The sequence below is a fragment of the Enhydra lutris genome, unplaced genomic scaffold (genome assembly GCF_002288905.1).
Source record: "Enhydra lutris kenyoni isolate GAN:26980312 unplaced genomic scaffold, ASM228890v2 scaffoldscaffold74, whole genome shotgun sequence".
Lineage (NCBI taxonomy): Eukaryota > Metazoa > Chordata > Mammalia > Carnivora > Mustelidae > Enhydra > Enhydra lutris.
The window spans coordinates 585,452-602,556 of NW_019154158.1; the positions used below are offsets into that span (position 1 = coordinate 585,452).

The 17,105-nt window shown below is 33.3% G+C and overlaps 1 protein-coding gene across 5 annotated transcripts in view; it reads right to left on the reverse strand.

Moving 5' to 3' along the window:
- The window catches only part of LOC111160139 (MON2 homolog, regulator of endosome-to-Golgi trafficking), a 106,121-nt gene that overhangs the window by 76,222 nt on the left and 12,794 nt on the right, over window positions 1-17,105 (reverse strand). For 4 of the 5 annotated variants that reach the window (XM_022522994.1, XM_022522993.1, XM_022522991.1 and 1 more), the window contains exons 2-5: window positions 16,155-16,218; window positions 6,620-6,747; window positions 5,533-5,664; window positions 1,922-2,051 (exon numbers count right to left, since the gene is read on the reverse strand). In XM_022522994.1, the coding sequence (XP_022378702.1) occupies window positions 1,922-2,051; window positions 5,533-5,664; window positions 6,620-6,747; window positions 16,155-16,218 (454 nt within the window). Of the gene's footprint in view, window positions 1-1,921; window positions 2,052-5,532; window positions 5,665-6,619; window positions 6,748-10,325; window positions 10,407-16,154; window positions 16,219-17,105 lie in introns of those variants that run through there. The other variant, XM_022522995.1, reaches the window with a different exon arrangement.

Genomic DNA, 17,105 nt, shown 5'->3' on the forward strand with positions numbered 1-17,105 from the left:
AAAAAAAATATATATATATATATATATATATATATATATATATAGAACAAATCAACGAAACTAGGAGCTGGTTCTTTGAAAGAATTAATAAGACTGATAAATCCCTGGCCAGACTTATCAAAAAGAAAAGACAAAGAACCCAAATAAATAAAATCATGAATGAAAGAGGAGAGATCACAACTAACACCAAAGAAATAAAATGATCTGCCACAATTACTACATCAGCTATAGGTACTGACTAGCTAAGCATCAGCTAGAAAGCTGTTTCCTAACTCAACATTTCTTTGAATACTAATAAGATACCATTTCTATAAGTTATGACAGCCTGTTTTGAATAAATGTTGACTTAATGACTATTTGGAAAACAAAAAGAGGTTTTAAGTATTTCTTATTAGAAAGTATTAAATGAGATACTGGTTTTTGGAGACACACAACTAAAACTACCAATCCAGGAATCACACTGAAGTTACGAATACATAACACATCCAAACTGGAGAACTGCAGTTTTGCCCTATAACTTTAATTCCTTAATATTTCAAACTCTAGAACTCAACCCGCATTTACTCTGAGAAAAAAAGGAGAAAAACCAACACACCAAACTAAGTGGAAAAATTCTAATAAACCAAAAGATTAAGAATGCCTGAAACTTAAAATCTGACCACTGGTTAACCTCAGCAAAAGTAAAGAAATTATTAGAATAGGCCTCATTACCATTACTTACCAGTATTGCCATTTTTTATCAGTAATACCAAAAGAACCTCAAATGAAATGACAGACAGCATAACATTAAGAGTTGGGGCTAGGGGGGATTTCTCAGGGATTTTCCCTGTGTAAAAGGGAAAGATAGTTTAATCTTTTGTTTCTTGAGTACATAAGCAGATAGGTTGCTCATGATGGTAGCACTTTATGATCTTTCCAACTAATCATGGGGAATAATTTACTATTCATCCAATAACAAATGAATAAAACATAATTTCTATAGTTAAAAGTTATCAAACTATAAAAACTAAAACAGGAACAGTACCTTCAGCTCTCTGACATGTTCCTAAGTTTTTAGGAAATTTTTTAAAAAATCACAAAGAAAGATGTTTAAAATTACAATAAAAGTATCTAATGAAAATATGAAAAGATAATCATACATTACATAAAATCCTTCATTAATACATGCTAACAGGCACAGACTAAAATTCATGTGAGGGAAACCCACTCTTGGAAATTTACCTTAAGGAAGTAATTCAAATGGGAAAAAATATGTAGGAGGACACTCAAAAGAGTACTCAAATACTAAACACAATATAAGTATCCAATAGGAAACTAGTTCACTAAACTCAGAAGAGCCACTAAACATAGCGCATCCATTAAAATTTAAATTATAGGGCACCCACATAGTTCAGTTGGTTAAGCATCTGCCTTTTGCTCGGGTCATGATCCCAGGGTCCTGGAATTGAGTGCCGCATTGGGCTCCCTGACTCAGCAGGGAGCCTGCTTCTCTCTCTCCCTTACTCTACTGATGATCCCTTGCTCTTTCTCTCCCTCTCTCTCTCAAATAAATAAATAAAATCTTTATTTAAAAAAAATAAAATAAAATTTAAATAAAAGAATAACATGAAAAATTCATATAATATAATGTCTAGCTAAAAATACATATAATGCGGTATTTGATATAAAATGTGAAATTACGCATAATTAAAAATAAACATGGAAAATAAAGAGTTTATTCTTGGGGTGATAATACTGTTGAGGATTTAGTTTTTTGAAATGCCAATGTAAATATAACAATATTTGTAAAATAAATACATTTTTTAAAGTATTCTAGTTTTTAGGCAACCTAAGTTCACAGGGCAAAGACTGAAAATCAAAAGAGAAATCATGGGTCAAAGAACCACACACTGTGAAAAGGAAACCAGTTTTATCACTCTACCTCTGTGTCGTTCATCTTCAGCAACCATCCTCTCAAAAACAACAGTAACAACTTGTCGCACTGTAGCAGCAGCTGTATTATTTGTAATGTTATCTTTTGTAAAGTGTAGTCGAAAACAAAGAACAATTGCCTAAAAGAACAATTTTCATTTAGTGAAATAGGACTGAAGAACAGAATATTTATTTGATGTAACCCAAAACTAAGTAATTTGTTCGGCTGTTTCAATCACAGATACTAAAATTTCCACCCTCTTATATATACAATAAAACCACTAAAATCCTTGGATTTTGAAATAATTCAAACTAAATTTACAGCCACATAAGATTATGTAAGATAATGTGAAACATGCCTTTCACAACTTGGTTCTTTTAACATGCATATAAAAATGTGCTGTGATGGGGGCACCTGCGTGGCTCAGTGGGTTAAGCGTCTGACTTTGGCTCAGGTCACAATCCCAGGGTCCTGGGATCAAGCCCTACAACAGGCTCCCCGCTCATCGGAGAGCCTGCTTCTCCCTCTCCTCCCTGCTCCTGCTCTTACTGTCTCTGTCTCTCAAACAAATAAAATCTTTAAAAAAAAAAAAAAAAGTGCTGTGCTTTATTTCCCCAGAATGACTTGTTTTGCAAATAACAACTATTCAAAGTTTTTTATATCACTAAGTCATCTGGAGAAATATTATATAAATATGCTAAGCATATAAATGAATAAAATTATAATTTTTTAAAGGAGTCATTATTTTTATTTTTTTTTAAAGATTTTATTTATTTATTTGACAGAGAGAGATCACAAGTAGACAGAGAGGCAGGCAGAGAGAGAGAGGGAAGCAGGCTCCCTGCTGAGCAGAGAGCCCGATGCGGGACTCGATCCCAGGACCCTGAGATCATGACCTGAGCCGAAGGCAGCGGCTTAACCCACTGAGCCACCCAGGCGCCCAGGAGTCATTCTTTTTAAAAATCAACTTCAGGTTGATTAAGGTACAATTTTATACAATAAGCTGTATCTCTTTAAGGTATTTAATTTGGTGAGTTCTCATAGTTATAGTCACCCATGAAACTACTGCCACAATTGGGTTACATGACAGTTTCCCTGTGTTCTTCTGCGTTCCTTTTCCTCCATCTTTGGCTCTAGGCAACCACCATCTTGCCTCTTTCACTACAGATAAACTGGCATTTTCCACAAACAGCATTTCATCATTCAGTATGCACTGTTTCTGTGTCTGGTTTCTTTTACTTGTAATATTCATAAAATTTATCCATGTTGTTCTTTGAATCAGCAGTTTGTACTTTTTGATTCCTGAACAGTATTTTACAGTATAGGCATACCAAACATTTTGCTTATCCATTCATCTGCTAATGGATATCTGAGTTGCTTCCAGTTTTTAGCCATTGTGAATAAAGCTGTTGTGAATATCATATACAAATCTTTCTAAAGACATGTGTTTTCCTTTACCTTGGATAAGTAATTAGAAGTGAAAAGGCTGGATCATATAGTAAGTATAGGTTAAACTTTTAAAGAAAATGCTAGTTCTCCAAAGTGATTTTAAACTCCTACCAGCAGTATGTGTGAATTCAGCACTTTCCCACATCATCAACAACGCTTGATATGGTTGGTCTTTTTTAATTTTAGCTACTCTAATGGATGTGTAATGATACCTCTCTGTAGTTTTAATTTACTTTTCCCTGATAACTTATGATGCTGAGCCACTTTCCATGTATTCAATACCCATCTTATTTTGTCAAGGGTCTATTAAAAAATTAGTGCAGGGGTGCTGGGGTGGCTCAGTTGGTTCTGCATCTGACTCCTGATTTCCACTTAGGTCATGATCTCAGGATCATGAGACTGAGCCCTGCATCCAGCTTCATACTCAATGAGGAGTCTGCTTGAGATTCTTTCCCTCTGCCCCTCTCCCCACTCAACACTCTCTCTTTCTCTCTCAAATCAATATATAAATCCTTAAAAAAAAATGTCTGTTTTTGTCTTGGGTGATTATCTTATGAATGAGTTATAAAAGTTGTTGTTGTTTTTTTTAAAGATTTTATTTATTTATTTGACAGAGAGAGGTCACAAGTAGGCAGAGAAGCAGGCAGAGAGAGGAGGAAGCAGGCTCCCTGCTGAGTAGACAGCCCGATGCGGGGCTCGATCCCAGGACCCTGGGATCATGACCTGAGCCAAAGGCAGATGCTTCAACCCACTGAGCCACCCAGGCGCCCCGAGTTGCAAACATTTTTTATACACTCTAGATAAAAGTCCTTTGTGAGATATTTCTGAATATTTTCCCCCATTCTGTGGCTTTTTCTATGGTTCACAGATTTTTTTTTTTAATCTACCTAAAGCATCTCTACCTAAAGGTCACAAAAATTTTCTCCTACGTGATTTTCCAAAAGTTTTAGTTTTAAAGAAGCCATGTTTGGAGAAAAACATAATGGTAATCTAAATACTATATTTATCATATTAATTACATTAAATTTTAAAGGAAACAGGCTTTTTATACCAATATTACTGTTTAAATTTCAACATAAAGGAAAGGTTTATATTATATAGAAGCTTTCATATTACTCAATTTTGTATTATTTCTTTATACTTCACTTTTCATTCCAAAATATTCCATTTCCAAATTAACCAACATACTAAAGCAAGCACTGCATTTAATTTTAAACTATAATAGTTCTTATTGCTTTGGTAGGTTAAATGACAGCATTTTATAAACTCTTAAATATATTGTATCAGAACAATAATTTGATAGCTAGAAACCAAAAGGGATGACATACAACAAAAGAATACACAAAAATACATAAAATGTTTTATAAAATAGCAGGTAGCTTAAAATAAGCTATTTGCAAATGAGTTCATTATGACCAAAGAACATCAAATGAATAACTAAAGAAGAAAGATATATTCTCTAGAAAGAGGATATACAGCTTAATGTGACAGTACACTTTTCTACTTTATTACCCAACCATCTTTAAAGGTATGCAAATTATAATGGAACTATTATTGAAAGCCCAACAAATTTCTTAAGCAATAAATGACTAACTAAAGATTGTTCTTTATATTATTCTCTGTACTTTCTGTTCTTTAGAAATAATTCATAGTTTTAAAAAAACTTTTAAAAGAGTGAAATAATAGAACAGCTGTTAACATGTTCCAAAGAAGGTAGGAATGGGGAAGAAATGAGAAACCCCTACCATACATGCAGCTTTATCTAGTATAAATGCCAAAAGGATACTTTTCCAACTACTTAAGAAAGAGATTTAAACACTCTGGCTTACATATCACATAGATGTAAAATTTTAAAAGGTGGGAAGAAGAGCTATCACAGGCATACCCAACGCAATGAGAACACAGATACCTCCAAACATTTTCTCTCTCTATTCCTATTTTTCTGCCAATTTTCTCTTATTCCCAACAGGCTCTGCTCCATTACCTAACCTGATTTCAATTCTAATCTGGGGAAAACAAGGCCACAGTGGTTTTTAATGTGTAATGTCCATTATCATGATAGCTACAGGGAAGTTGCTTTTGGTACAAACAGTACCAAGCTTTCCTCTTTCAGTGAGCTTATTCAAATACTGTCTCAAAGCACTTAGAAACTTTGACAACAGGTTTCCTACCTTAGAGAGTGACTCATCATGAACTACTGTATTGGTTGTTAAAAGAACAAGAACTGTTTGAAGTAGCTTAAGTTCTTCAAGACTGTTTTCCATTAGCTGCCAAAGCATATTAATTATATTTCCAGCTGCAGTCTGTAAAATAATTAGTTGAATTATTTTCAGCAAATAAAATATAAGGTGTTTAAGTCCCTAAATAAAAAAAGATGTACAAATATTACCTCTTCTGGTGTTTCTTGATCATAACAATAAAACCCATGTTTCTAGCTCTATAGATCAAAACATATCTCTTAACTAATTTGAGATTCACAGCTAATTAATTTTCTTCTAAAAAAATAGTTTTAAAATATACCATTTGAATATATGCAAATAGTTGCATACAGTTCTGAGATACCTAGTCAAAATCAAAGCTCATTTCTACAATATGGGTATATTTCATTTGGGCTATGTCTATATAAATATAGACATACACAAATTAACTGAGAATGCTACTATTTCACATATTATTCCATTTACAATACGTATACAAAGAACAAAATGCAACTCAAATTAACAACACATTTATAAAGTCAATTAAATCTGATAGTGTTTTGAATGTTACATTACAGGTAAAAGAATGTATCACTTCTATTAAAGTAACTTATGGAGTACAAAATTAAGGTAACATTACTACATTTGAAAGCAGGATGCAGATTTGTAGTGATGAAATGTTTTCCCTTGTTTTAACATAATAAAGTTAGATACAAACAATTCACTTAAATTAATGAACAACAAACTCACTTCAGATAATCTAGGAAAATCATTTTTCCTTTTTTAAAAACATTATAAATTATATTCTCTTCAATGACACTGATCTATATCACTGAATGGTGAATTCCTAATCATGACATGACAAAATGCACTTCATTTTTATTCATTATTTACGAGCACTTAATAGTGAGAAAATATGGTGATCTTTCAAAATTAAGCCATGTCCTTCAAGCACATATATTGTTTTACATTGAATTATTGGGTATGCTTCATTCTCCCCTAATTAAAAATTCTTGATTTGATTCTTAGGTGCACAATTGAGATAAAATCTTCGCATTACCTCAGACACAACTTCATGTGACATGAGTCTCTGAATGGCGGCCAAACATAGCTGAGTAATCTTTGGCTCCTTGGTTCCACAACCCATTAGAAATGGCTGAACAACCTCTGAGCTGTTTTCTTTCAAGGCTTTATTCAGAATACATATAAAATAAATTATTAAATCTAATTCACAAGAAGGAATACATTTATATATTTACAACTAGTATTAACAACCTTAATAAAAACCACTTTATGTAAATACTAAAATAGAAATCAAACAATAAGAGTTAAAATACTTCAGACAGACACTATCGACTCCATATCTAAACTACCCCCTTAGCTAATAGCTTTCCCATGCTTTTCTCCTAGCATTGTCTTTTGGTTTTCCTCCATCTCCTGCTATAAAATCTTTAAGGACAACTTCTCAGAAGTTCTATCCTGCCTTGGAGAAGTACTCTATTTCTTCAACAGTGCATGAGGGGAAATATGAAAAAGAATTAATACTCTAGAGTAGAAAAAATAATTAAAAACAGTATATACATCATCCCCATCACCCTTCTGAATGTTCAGAAGCTCCCTAGAATTTCATTACATGCCTTGAATTTACATAGCCCTAATTTCGTCAAGAAATAAACCCATTAAAAACAATAACATTACTCCTCTTTTTACTATAGCATTCTTTAAATGGATGCCCATGCTGTAATTCCATATCTTAATTTAACTCTTTCCACCAAGCCAATTCTTTCAGAAGCTTTAAAGTAGCCAACAAAAATGTAAAAAGTTAGAAAATGCACAAGCTGAGTAATACCTTAAATTTACAAAATGAAATTAAATCAGTATACACTTACTTAATAGCTATACAAAGATGAGTAAGACAGGTCTGTCATCCTCAGAGAATTTAAACAGATAACATGGAATTCCATTTCCTTGGAATTCCAAGGAAAGAGAACATTAAACTTATGTGTTTGGTATATGGTTTTCAAAGGTACTACATCCATCAATTATTCTTTTGAGGTTAAGACTTGTAATTAAGACAGACAAATCTGAATTTTAACTTTTTTTTTTCCAAAAGAAATTGTCGGAAAGTCATCCACAGTCACCATTAAAAATATAAAACCAGTCTTAACATTAATTTCATCATTTAAATCCTCATCTTTCTTCTCCCAAAGCTCCCTTTATAGTATGCTAAATAAAGCCCACAATCTCCTATGGCATACTCCACAAAGTCCCTCAGTATGCCAGCATAAATTACTGATTTAACACAGCTTAGAGAAGGCAAATATGATCGTCAAAGAACAGTGTTTCCAAAAGGGATCCTTGCCTTATTTCCTTGCTTTCTTAAGCATAAAAGTTTTGATTCAAACCCAGAGTCACAAATTTTCCATAACAATGTCTCAAAACATTTAGATGAATGATTAACAAAGGAAAATAAAGCTAAAAAAAAATAGTGAGGCAGTAAATATGCTACCATATTCAATCCTGCCAGAATCTCTGAAGTATGAGGCTATTCCTAACTCTGTTGAACATGCCTAGTCATTAAATGCCATTCAGGTAAACAAAAGTTTATCATTTATCATTTTTATGACGTTAACATGTTTCTCATATGAGTGTCACAATAATCACAGAGAGTTTACAGAGCATCATTTGGCTCAAGTGCACAGTAAGTAAGTGGTAAAGCCAGATTTTTAAAATAGGTCTTCTAACTCCTGGTTTGCTATTCTTCCCACAACATTATGCTGCCACTCTTTAAGGTAAACAGCACTTAATGCAAGTCGAAGTTAAAACTGTTTAAAGTATGAAAGAGGACCAATGAACTGCACTGCCTAAAGTCTTCAGATAAATTCAGGAAAGAAACGGTCTTTATAGAAGGGAAAAAAAAAAGTACTTTCTTGAGTCACTGAGGACAATGACTTCAAGACACACTGGAGGATCACAAAGACAAATCAGTGCCAATCAACTATGATACAATGCCTTCTAATCACTTAGATTTGTTCCTCACAATTTCGTCCATCAAGGCTATTGTTCTCTCTTGTCTCTTTGATAACAGCCATTCTGACAGGTGTAAGGTGATTATCTTATTGCGGTTTTGATGTGCATTTCCCTGATGATTAATGATATTGAACATCTTTTCATACACGTGTTAGCCATCTGTATGTCTTCTTTGGAAAAATATCTATATAGATTTTCTGCCCATTTTATAATCAGATTGTTTGGGATGCTTCATTTCTTGAAAGAGTACTTCACTATTGTCTCTGAGATCATCTAAGCCAATGTCACCACACATAATGATGCTGGCGCTTTTCTGACCTTACCATAAGATGTCAACAGAAAATTTCTGTACAACAACTAGGTGACATTTTAAATAGGAGTCAAACTTACAGGATATTGATAATGCACATAACTCAAACGATGTAATAATAATATGAATAACTATAAACAAGTTCACATATGCACTGAAAAAGACAACTCCAGACTACCTGGCCCACAATGATTCTAAGATACCATCAATTTTAAGATGTGTTATCAATTTGAGGAATACTAAAATGTGAAAAATCTGTGCATCTTAGAATGAATAAAATAAGGTTTATTTCAGTGAAATGCTATATACAGGTCAGTCACAGTTACCCATGTGTCTCAAGTTAGGATAAATTAAAATAGTATTAAAAATAATTCTTAGGGGGCACCTGGGTGGCTCAGTGGGTTAAGCCGCTGCCTTCGGCTCAGGTCATGATCTCAGGGTCCTGGGATCAAGTCCCACATCAGGCTCTCTGCTCAGCAGGGAGCCTGCTTCCCTCTCTCTCTCTCTCTCTGTCTGCCTCTCTGTCTACTTGCGATCTCTGTCAAATAAATAAATAAAATCTTTAAAAAAAAAATAATAATTTTTAGGGGTTCTAGATGGCTTAGTTGGTTAAATGTCTTAGGGTACATATGATCTTAGGGGAATGAGTTCAACTCTTGATCTTAGGGGAATGAGTTCAAGCCCTGCACTAAAATAAAAAAAATGAACAAATAATAATGATAATTTTTATAAATTTTATTTTAACATAACTCAAAGGAATTAAATATCTACTTCTTGCCTCCTTCTCATTTTCTTTTTTCTCCCAGTTTATATAAGAATAAAATAATCAAAAAGGAAATTCCTATGTTATCCAGGATAAATAATCAGTAACAAAAAACTATTGATCTGTTGTCTTTTGAAGCATATGTGAAAACGAAAACATCTACCATATCCAGATCACAATAATTTAAGATAGATTATAACAACAACAAAAAAAAAGTTAGTTTTTTCTTCTTTTAAAAGTGACAGTAGACTTAAACAGAAATTAATATTGCTCTTCTGAGAGGCGCTCTCTGTTTATATACAATAATTTTAATGACATGCTATTTAAACACAGCTTTATATAACACCTTCCAATGGGCTTAGACTTTAGAAATCACATTGAGGAAAAAGTTGTATAGCAATAAAGACAACCTGCTCTAACCATTTTTAAAAATCATTCCAGGAAAGAAAGAGAAAAAGGTCAACTCTTTTTAATCAAAACTCTCTATTTCAATATCCTTTAAAATATAAAGTCAGGCTTTTAGGGGATCAGAAAAAAAGTTCATTTTTTTACCTAAGTTCTTTAATAAACATGACTCCTTTAATAGAATAACACTATGTTTGATAAATATATTTTATTTCCAAATTTTATAACTGTGAGAGCAAATGATACACTTTCACACACCTGGAAGAGGTCCAGCAGGTCCCCATATCCTAGGGGTTTCCTTGCTCTGTGCAGTTTCACTGCATAATTGTAGTTTTTATCCTGGAAAGAAAGAATTAAACTAGGATACCCCACTATGAATCACATTAATGGGGGTTAAAAGTTCCATTATGATAAATTTTAAATGGTCATTAAATAACAAACTGTAATTCTTGTGAAAGAAATAAAATGTGATGCAGACACGACTGCTATCCTCAAAATCCCTTAAAATTTAATTATGGAAAAGACTGATATTTCTAACAACATAAAAAAAATAATTTAATGATTCTAAAATCTGAAAATATTTTAATAAAGTCACTCAAGAATAGAAGGACAAATAAAATATGGGCCGTTTCATATTAAAAGCACATTGTATGAAAAGGAAGGATATTCAATAAATGATGCTGGTTTAATCAGTTAGTAATTCTGCACAAGAAAAAAAAATCTAGGTCCTCATGTCACTCCACGTATTAATTAAAAAAAAATTAATTAAAAAAAAGCTAAAAGAAAATAAAAATGACTGTCTACTATGCGGGGGAAGGGCTTCCTAAATGCAAAACAAATGAGAAAAGTTAGATTATGTAAACATGAAAAACATCTAGACAAAAATTTAAAAGATAAATGACTTGCAGGAAATATAAACATGATGGGAAGTCAATACTTTCGCTATGTAAACAGCTCAAATAATTTGATAAGAAAACACAAAAACTCAAAGAAATAAATGTAAAATGAAAAAAGGAAATAATATATTCAGAGGAAAATGTTCAACATTAAAGACAAACGTCAATTAAAATAAGAATCATTTGCCTGTTCAATTTCCAAAAAAGAGTTTTTAAGATAATAATCAGGCAAAGATGTTATAAAAATACACTCACATATTGATGGTAAAGGCATAAAGTTTTAGCTTTTCAAAAAGCACTACGGTGACAAATTCCAAGACCATGTTCATATACTTTGATTTAATAATCTCATTTCTAGAAATTTATCTTTAAAAAAATTCCAAATACTGAAATATGTCTAACATAAAGGAATGGTTAAATAAGCTACAAGCAGACAAACCATAAGTGACTCTTAATCTCACAAAACAAACTGAGGGTTGATGGGGGGAGGGGGGTTGGGGGGGGGGGGGATTATGGACATCGGGGAGGGTATGTGCTATAGTGAGTGCTGAGAAGTGTGTAAACCTGGCGATTCACAGACCTGTACCCCTGGGGATAAAAATATATTATATGTTTATAAAAAATAAAATTAAAAAAAAAATAAGCTACAAGCACTTTTTCCAATATTATGAAGGAATTTTAAAAAATTAGAAAAGACAGCATCAAAGGAAAGTACTTAACAGTGTAAAAATACAAATAAAAAGGTTAAAAAGTTTTGGGGCGCCTGGGTGGCTCAGTGGGTTAAAGCCTCTGCCTTCGGCTCAGGTCATGATCCCAAGGTCCTGGGATTGAGCCCCGCATCGGGCTCTCTGCTCAGCGGGGAGCCTGCTTCCTCCTCTCTCTCTCTCTGCCTGCCTCTCTGCCTACTTGTGATCTCTGTCAAATGAATAAATAAAATCTTTAAAAAAAAAAAAAAGGTTAAAAAGTTTTTAAGTATCCAAGGAAAAGGATAAATAAGAACATATTACGCTGTAGAGAAACTATGTAATATCTGGCCCACTAGATTAACTTGTAAGCATGAAATTAATTACAGCCCCCTAGGTCAGTTAGCCGAGATTATAGAACTAGCCCACCAACAGACCTCAACTTTATGACGGTACCCTGAAATACACCTTCCACACTGCTGTGCGAATAGTTTACATAAAAACATTAAAATGAGGGGCACCTTGGTGGTTCAGTTGTTAGGCGTCTGCCTTTGGCTTGGGTCATGGTCCCAGGGTCCTGGGATCAAGCCCCACATGGGGCTCCCTGCTCATCGGGAAGCCTGCTTCTCCCTCTCCCACTCCCCTTGCTTGTGTTCCCTCTCTCTCGCTGTGTGTGTGTCTCTCTCTGTCAAATAAATAAATAAATAAATAATCTTTTTAAAAAAGAAAAAAAAAAACCATTAAAATGAATGTGCCACTGTCCTGATTCAAACTCTTCCATCAAGCAGCTCACGAAGTTACACAATGGCAATGCTTAAATAGTGTATCCAAATAGACCAACCTGTTCTCTCTCCCATATATTCAAGTAATCTGCTTTACTTTCCACTTCTTACCTTATTTGCCTGGCTAACTTCTTCCTTTTTTTAAAGATTTTTTAAAAAGATTTTTTTAAGATTTTACTTATTTATTTGAGAGAGAGATCACAAGTAGGCAGAGAGAGAGGGGGAAGCAGGCTCCCCTTCTCTATGTTCCTGTAATAATAAGCCTGTCTATTTTTCCATCTTGGCATTGACCACAGTATTAAAATTCTCATTTAGGGGCTATCTCCTTCATTATTCTGTTATCTGGCTGATATGAACTAAGTATGACAAAATTCATCTACCAGAGTCATCATAACATGTAAAATTACAGTAAAGACTGGGAAGTAGTAAAACACAGTAGAGGCAGCACTAAGAGACTTACTCACATTCTGGAGTGACTCACTCACTATTAGCCTACATTTAATGAGGGCTTATTATTTCCTACGTAATGTGCTAACTACTAACAATATAAGGAAGAGTATGCATCTCTCCTAGTGATTCTTACATAATGATTTCCTTATTAACAATGTATTTATGATATATATTCTACAGATGTTTATAAATTATCACAAGCATATATACTGATAAGATAGAAAATACTAAATAAAATCAGCAGATAAATTACCTTTTAACATCAGAAAATAATTCCAAAGCATATTTACTCATTGCTATTTAAAGACCTTTTAGTAATAAGACCATGTAGATATGAAAAAGGTGAGGGGAAACTGTGAGAAAAGAACTCAAATCAAACAAAATGATCATCTATGTGAAAATTCTATACGTAAACTGGCAGTAGCTGAAAGCAGCCAAAGATAGATGTAACCATTATGGTTTTGAGTATGGGTTAAATACACAATTTTAAGATAGCACAACTTCATTGGTTTCCTTGTTTCAACTACTCAAAAAGCAGATCTCTGTTTATGTAATTTTTGTGTAACACAAGCCTTCTCAGTCAACCTCAAGTACATTATAAACTGGCTTAATAAAAACATTTTGTAATTTATGATAGTCAAGTGTAAGATTAAGGCATTTGGCCTTGTAAATGAAAAACTTGATGTTGCTATGTCTCATTTGCAGAGTTTTTATCTTTAAAGAAAAAGAAAATTCTGAGATAATGATCTGTATATCTGAATCGATGCTGACATTACCTGGCATAGCATTCCCACTTATGTCAGCATTCATGACAGCAGTGAAAACAAAGAAAAATAAACATTAAAGGAGGATGCTTAAAAGAAGGGGAGATGCAAAGCAAAGATTTATTCTGCAATGTAAATAACCTTCCTTTGGAAAATAAATCTAAGAAAACTAAAGCTGGCTAGAAATCTATGCTGAATATCACTGGTCAGACTAGTTAATCCTAATTAAGGGTGCTGATTGTTATAGCAACCCTTTTTATTTTCTGAATATGTAGAGATATCTGAGAATTCAATATCCCATTTCATTTGCAACTCCTCCATTGTTTGGTATCTTTAACATCCATGATAGCACAAAAGAAGTAACCTACAGTCTCTAGAACTATAGAGAAGTAAACACCTCTCAAGAAATTAAAATTTTTAAAAAGTTAACTACAAATTTTTCTTAGTATAAATTGTATTCTAATTAAGTAGTTTAGAAACTATATATTGACAAAACTCTTTTCCCTTATTCTTGAGAGCCTTTCATTTTCAACATGATAGTGGTCTAAAAAGGTACAAATACTAAAGTATCAATGCTATAGATAATTGGTAAAAAATGCAAGGAAATAGTTTAAGTGCTATATAGCTCCTCAATTACATGGTTCTAGACACTATGGATCTTAAAACATAAACTATTAATTGTATTTGCATAAAGATTTGTTTAGCATCATTTGAATAAAGCTAACTGAATTAAAACAAACAGTCCACCTATACATTAAACTCACACTGACAGAGACAAAATTTTCTTACTTGTTCTTAAAATTCACCAATTAGACATTTTATTTACTTTGGTATAGAACTCAGCACCAGACAGTGATCCTCTGAAGAAATCAGTCTCTTTAAAAAACCTTCATCAGTTACAGACCCAATGAAAACGTCTACTCTTGGTGAATAACTAAGGACATGATATCAGCAATTATAGTAGCAAAAGTTACTATTTGTAATGATATTCTAAAATGATTAGCTAATTTAAAAACATCCAGATCATAATTTATCTTAAAACATTAGTTTCCTCACAGTAGCTAATCCACCCAACATGCATCTCCCAAAACCCACTATCCCACCCTCCAATCCAACCATACCTACCTTTGCCTTTACCCACCACTTTCACTATAACCCTTCTCAAAGTGCACAGAGCATTATTCAGCGCTGTGAATAATGTTACAAAACTATTTGGTGTTTCGACAGATTGTTCAAAATCAGAGAAGAAGCTGTGAGAAACAGATGCAACACAGGAAAGCTCACCCTAAGGGCAAATGTCCAGCAAAGCCCGGCAAGCCCAAGTAAAATCCACCTTCCACCCACCCTTAAAACTTGCCCCCAAAAGTCTTCACTTCATTTTGTAATACTCTTTGAGATTCCACCAATTAGGGATTTTTTTGGTATCACTTTTAAAAACGTAAAGAGATTTATGAGAGTTGGAGAGATTCTCCACTATTTGAATTTTGTGTCAATCCACGTAATAGGACGGCTTTTCTCCTATAACCAGCTGAGAGCAAAGCACCATTGGAACTGGAAAAGCAGACTGAAGGATCAGTAAAGTAAGCAACAGTTACATATAACCCTTGGGAGGGAGTAGCTATTGTGGAAACCTCACAATACCACGGCAGCATACTGTAGCGGGAAGAACACGGGCTCTCAACAGCCCTGGATTTAAATCTAGTTCCACCACTTAATCATGTGACCTCAGTCAAGTAACTTAATCTCCTTGCATGTCAACATGCTCTATTATAAAGCAGAAGTATTTCCCCACAAAGTTTTCTTTTATTAAAGTGGCACAAATGTCTCACATCTAACAGATTCTCAGAAAATGCTACTTTCCTTTTCCATGCTCATTACAGAGGCAAGAACAAAAAGGTGCCAAAGAAAAGAAAGAAGTAGATGGAGTATCAAAAAGAGTGCCAAAGAGGAACTCCCGAAATTCCTCCTTGAATACCAGTTCAGTCAAGAGAATGTAAGAAAACTTTTTTTTTCTTTTCTCCACCCAGCTCCCATTCTTTCTTCATGACCATACTGTCTTAGTCCTAGGATTCAAAACTCATATAGTACTACTAAATTTATAATACTACATTATCACCTGTTTATATTATATAAAAATAAAATAGATCTTGGAAGGTGGACTGAGAATCAATCTTTCATTCCATTCAGCACAACAAATATTAATTGAATGTCTTTTATGGGTAAGGTGTGTCTTAGGTGATGGACAAGACATGGAGGAGAATGCAAATCCTTGCCTGGAAGACAAGCAGTTTTAACTTTTCTGATTTCAGAGAATTTCATGACATTCATCTTTGGCAAACCCAATTAGTTCGTAAGTTAGGTACTTTTACATCTTATCATCATAAATAGCATGCTAGGGCCTAAAGGAGAGGCCACAGAAAACTGAGAGCTGTTTTCTGGGTTTTTTAAAGATTCTACTTTTGTTATTAGTGAAATTTTCATTAATGGTTGAATTTTTAAGCAAAAAAATTACCTGCCAAAATTTCGGTGTTTCGTGCAGCTATTGTTTTAACTTTTATTATTCCTGATTCAGCAGCCTGCAAGAATAAAAATAATTAGAACATAAAACTTACTATCAACATGAATTATCTAGGGAAAGAAATCATATATGATCACTATTATCTTTATTTTCAAAACTTCAGAAACTAAAGCCTAGTAGTGCCATAAATATTAAATGTAATAAAATGTGATTCACCTGATTACTCACATGCAAACTCGGTATTACAGCATGTTGCCTTTCTCTGACTAAGGCACATTTAATCCCTCATGAATTGAAATGTTCATAAAATATAAAAATAATATACAAAAACAAAGTCTAATGAAAAAAACTAGGTTTCTCCTTCCCCATTTCATACCTCTGTCCCCACCACTAAAAAAAATTGCAAAACACTGTAAAATCAAGTAGACCTGTTTTGGATTTGAGAAGAATGAATAATCAAGAACTTTGTTATTACCTTTAGTTTACATTTTTTTAAACACCCACTAGATTTTCATAAGGCAACTAAAACACTGTATCATTAAGTACATTTAGCTGGCAGCATTTGGAAGTTATATAGCATTTTATACAATGCCACAGAACCGTGCTGTCCAAGACAGTAGCCATTGGCCACACGTCGCTATTAAGCACTCTATATGAGGTTAGTCTGAATTGAGCTGTACTCTTAAGTATAAAATACACACCAAATTTTGAAGACTTAGTATGAAAAGGAAATGTAAACTATCCCTTAAATATTTATACTGGTTAAATGTTGAAACAGTATTTTGAATATATTGGGTTAAATTATATACTATTAAAATTTAATGCCTGTTTCTTTGTATTTTTAATGCAATTTAAAATTACACATATGGATTGCATTTGTGGTCCACATTATATTTCTATTGGACAGTGCTGACATATAACATTGATATATAACTTCCACCACAG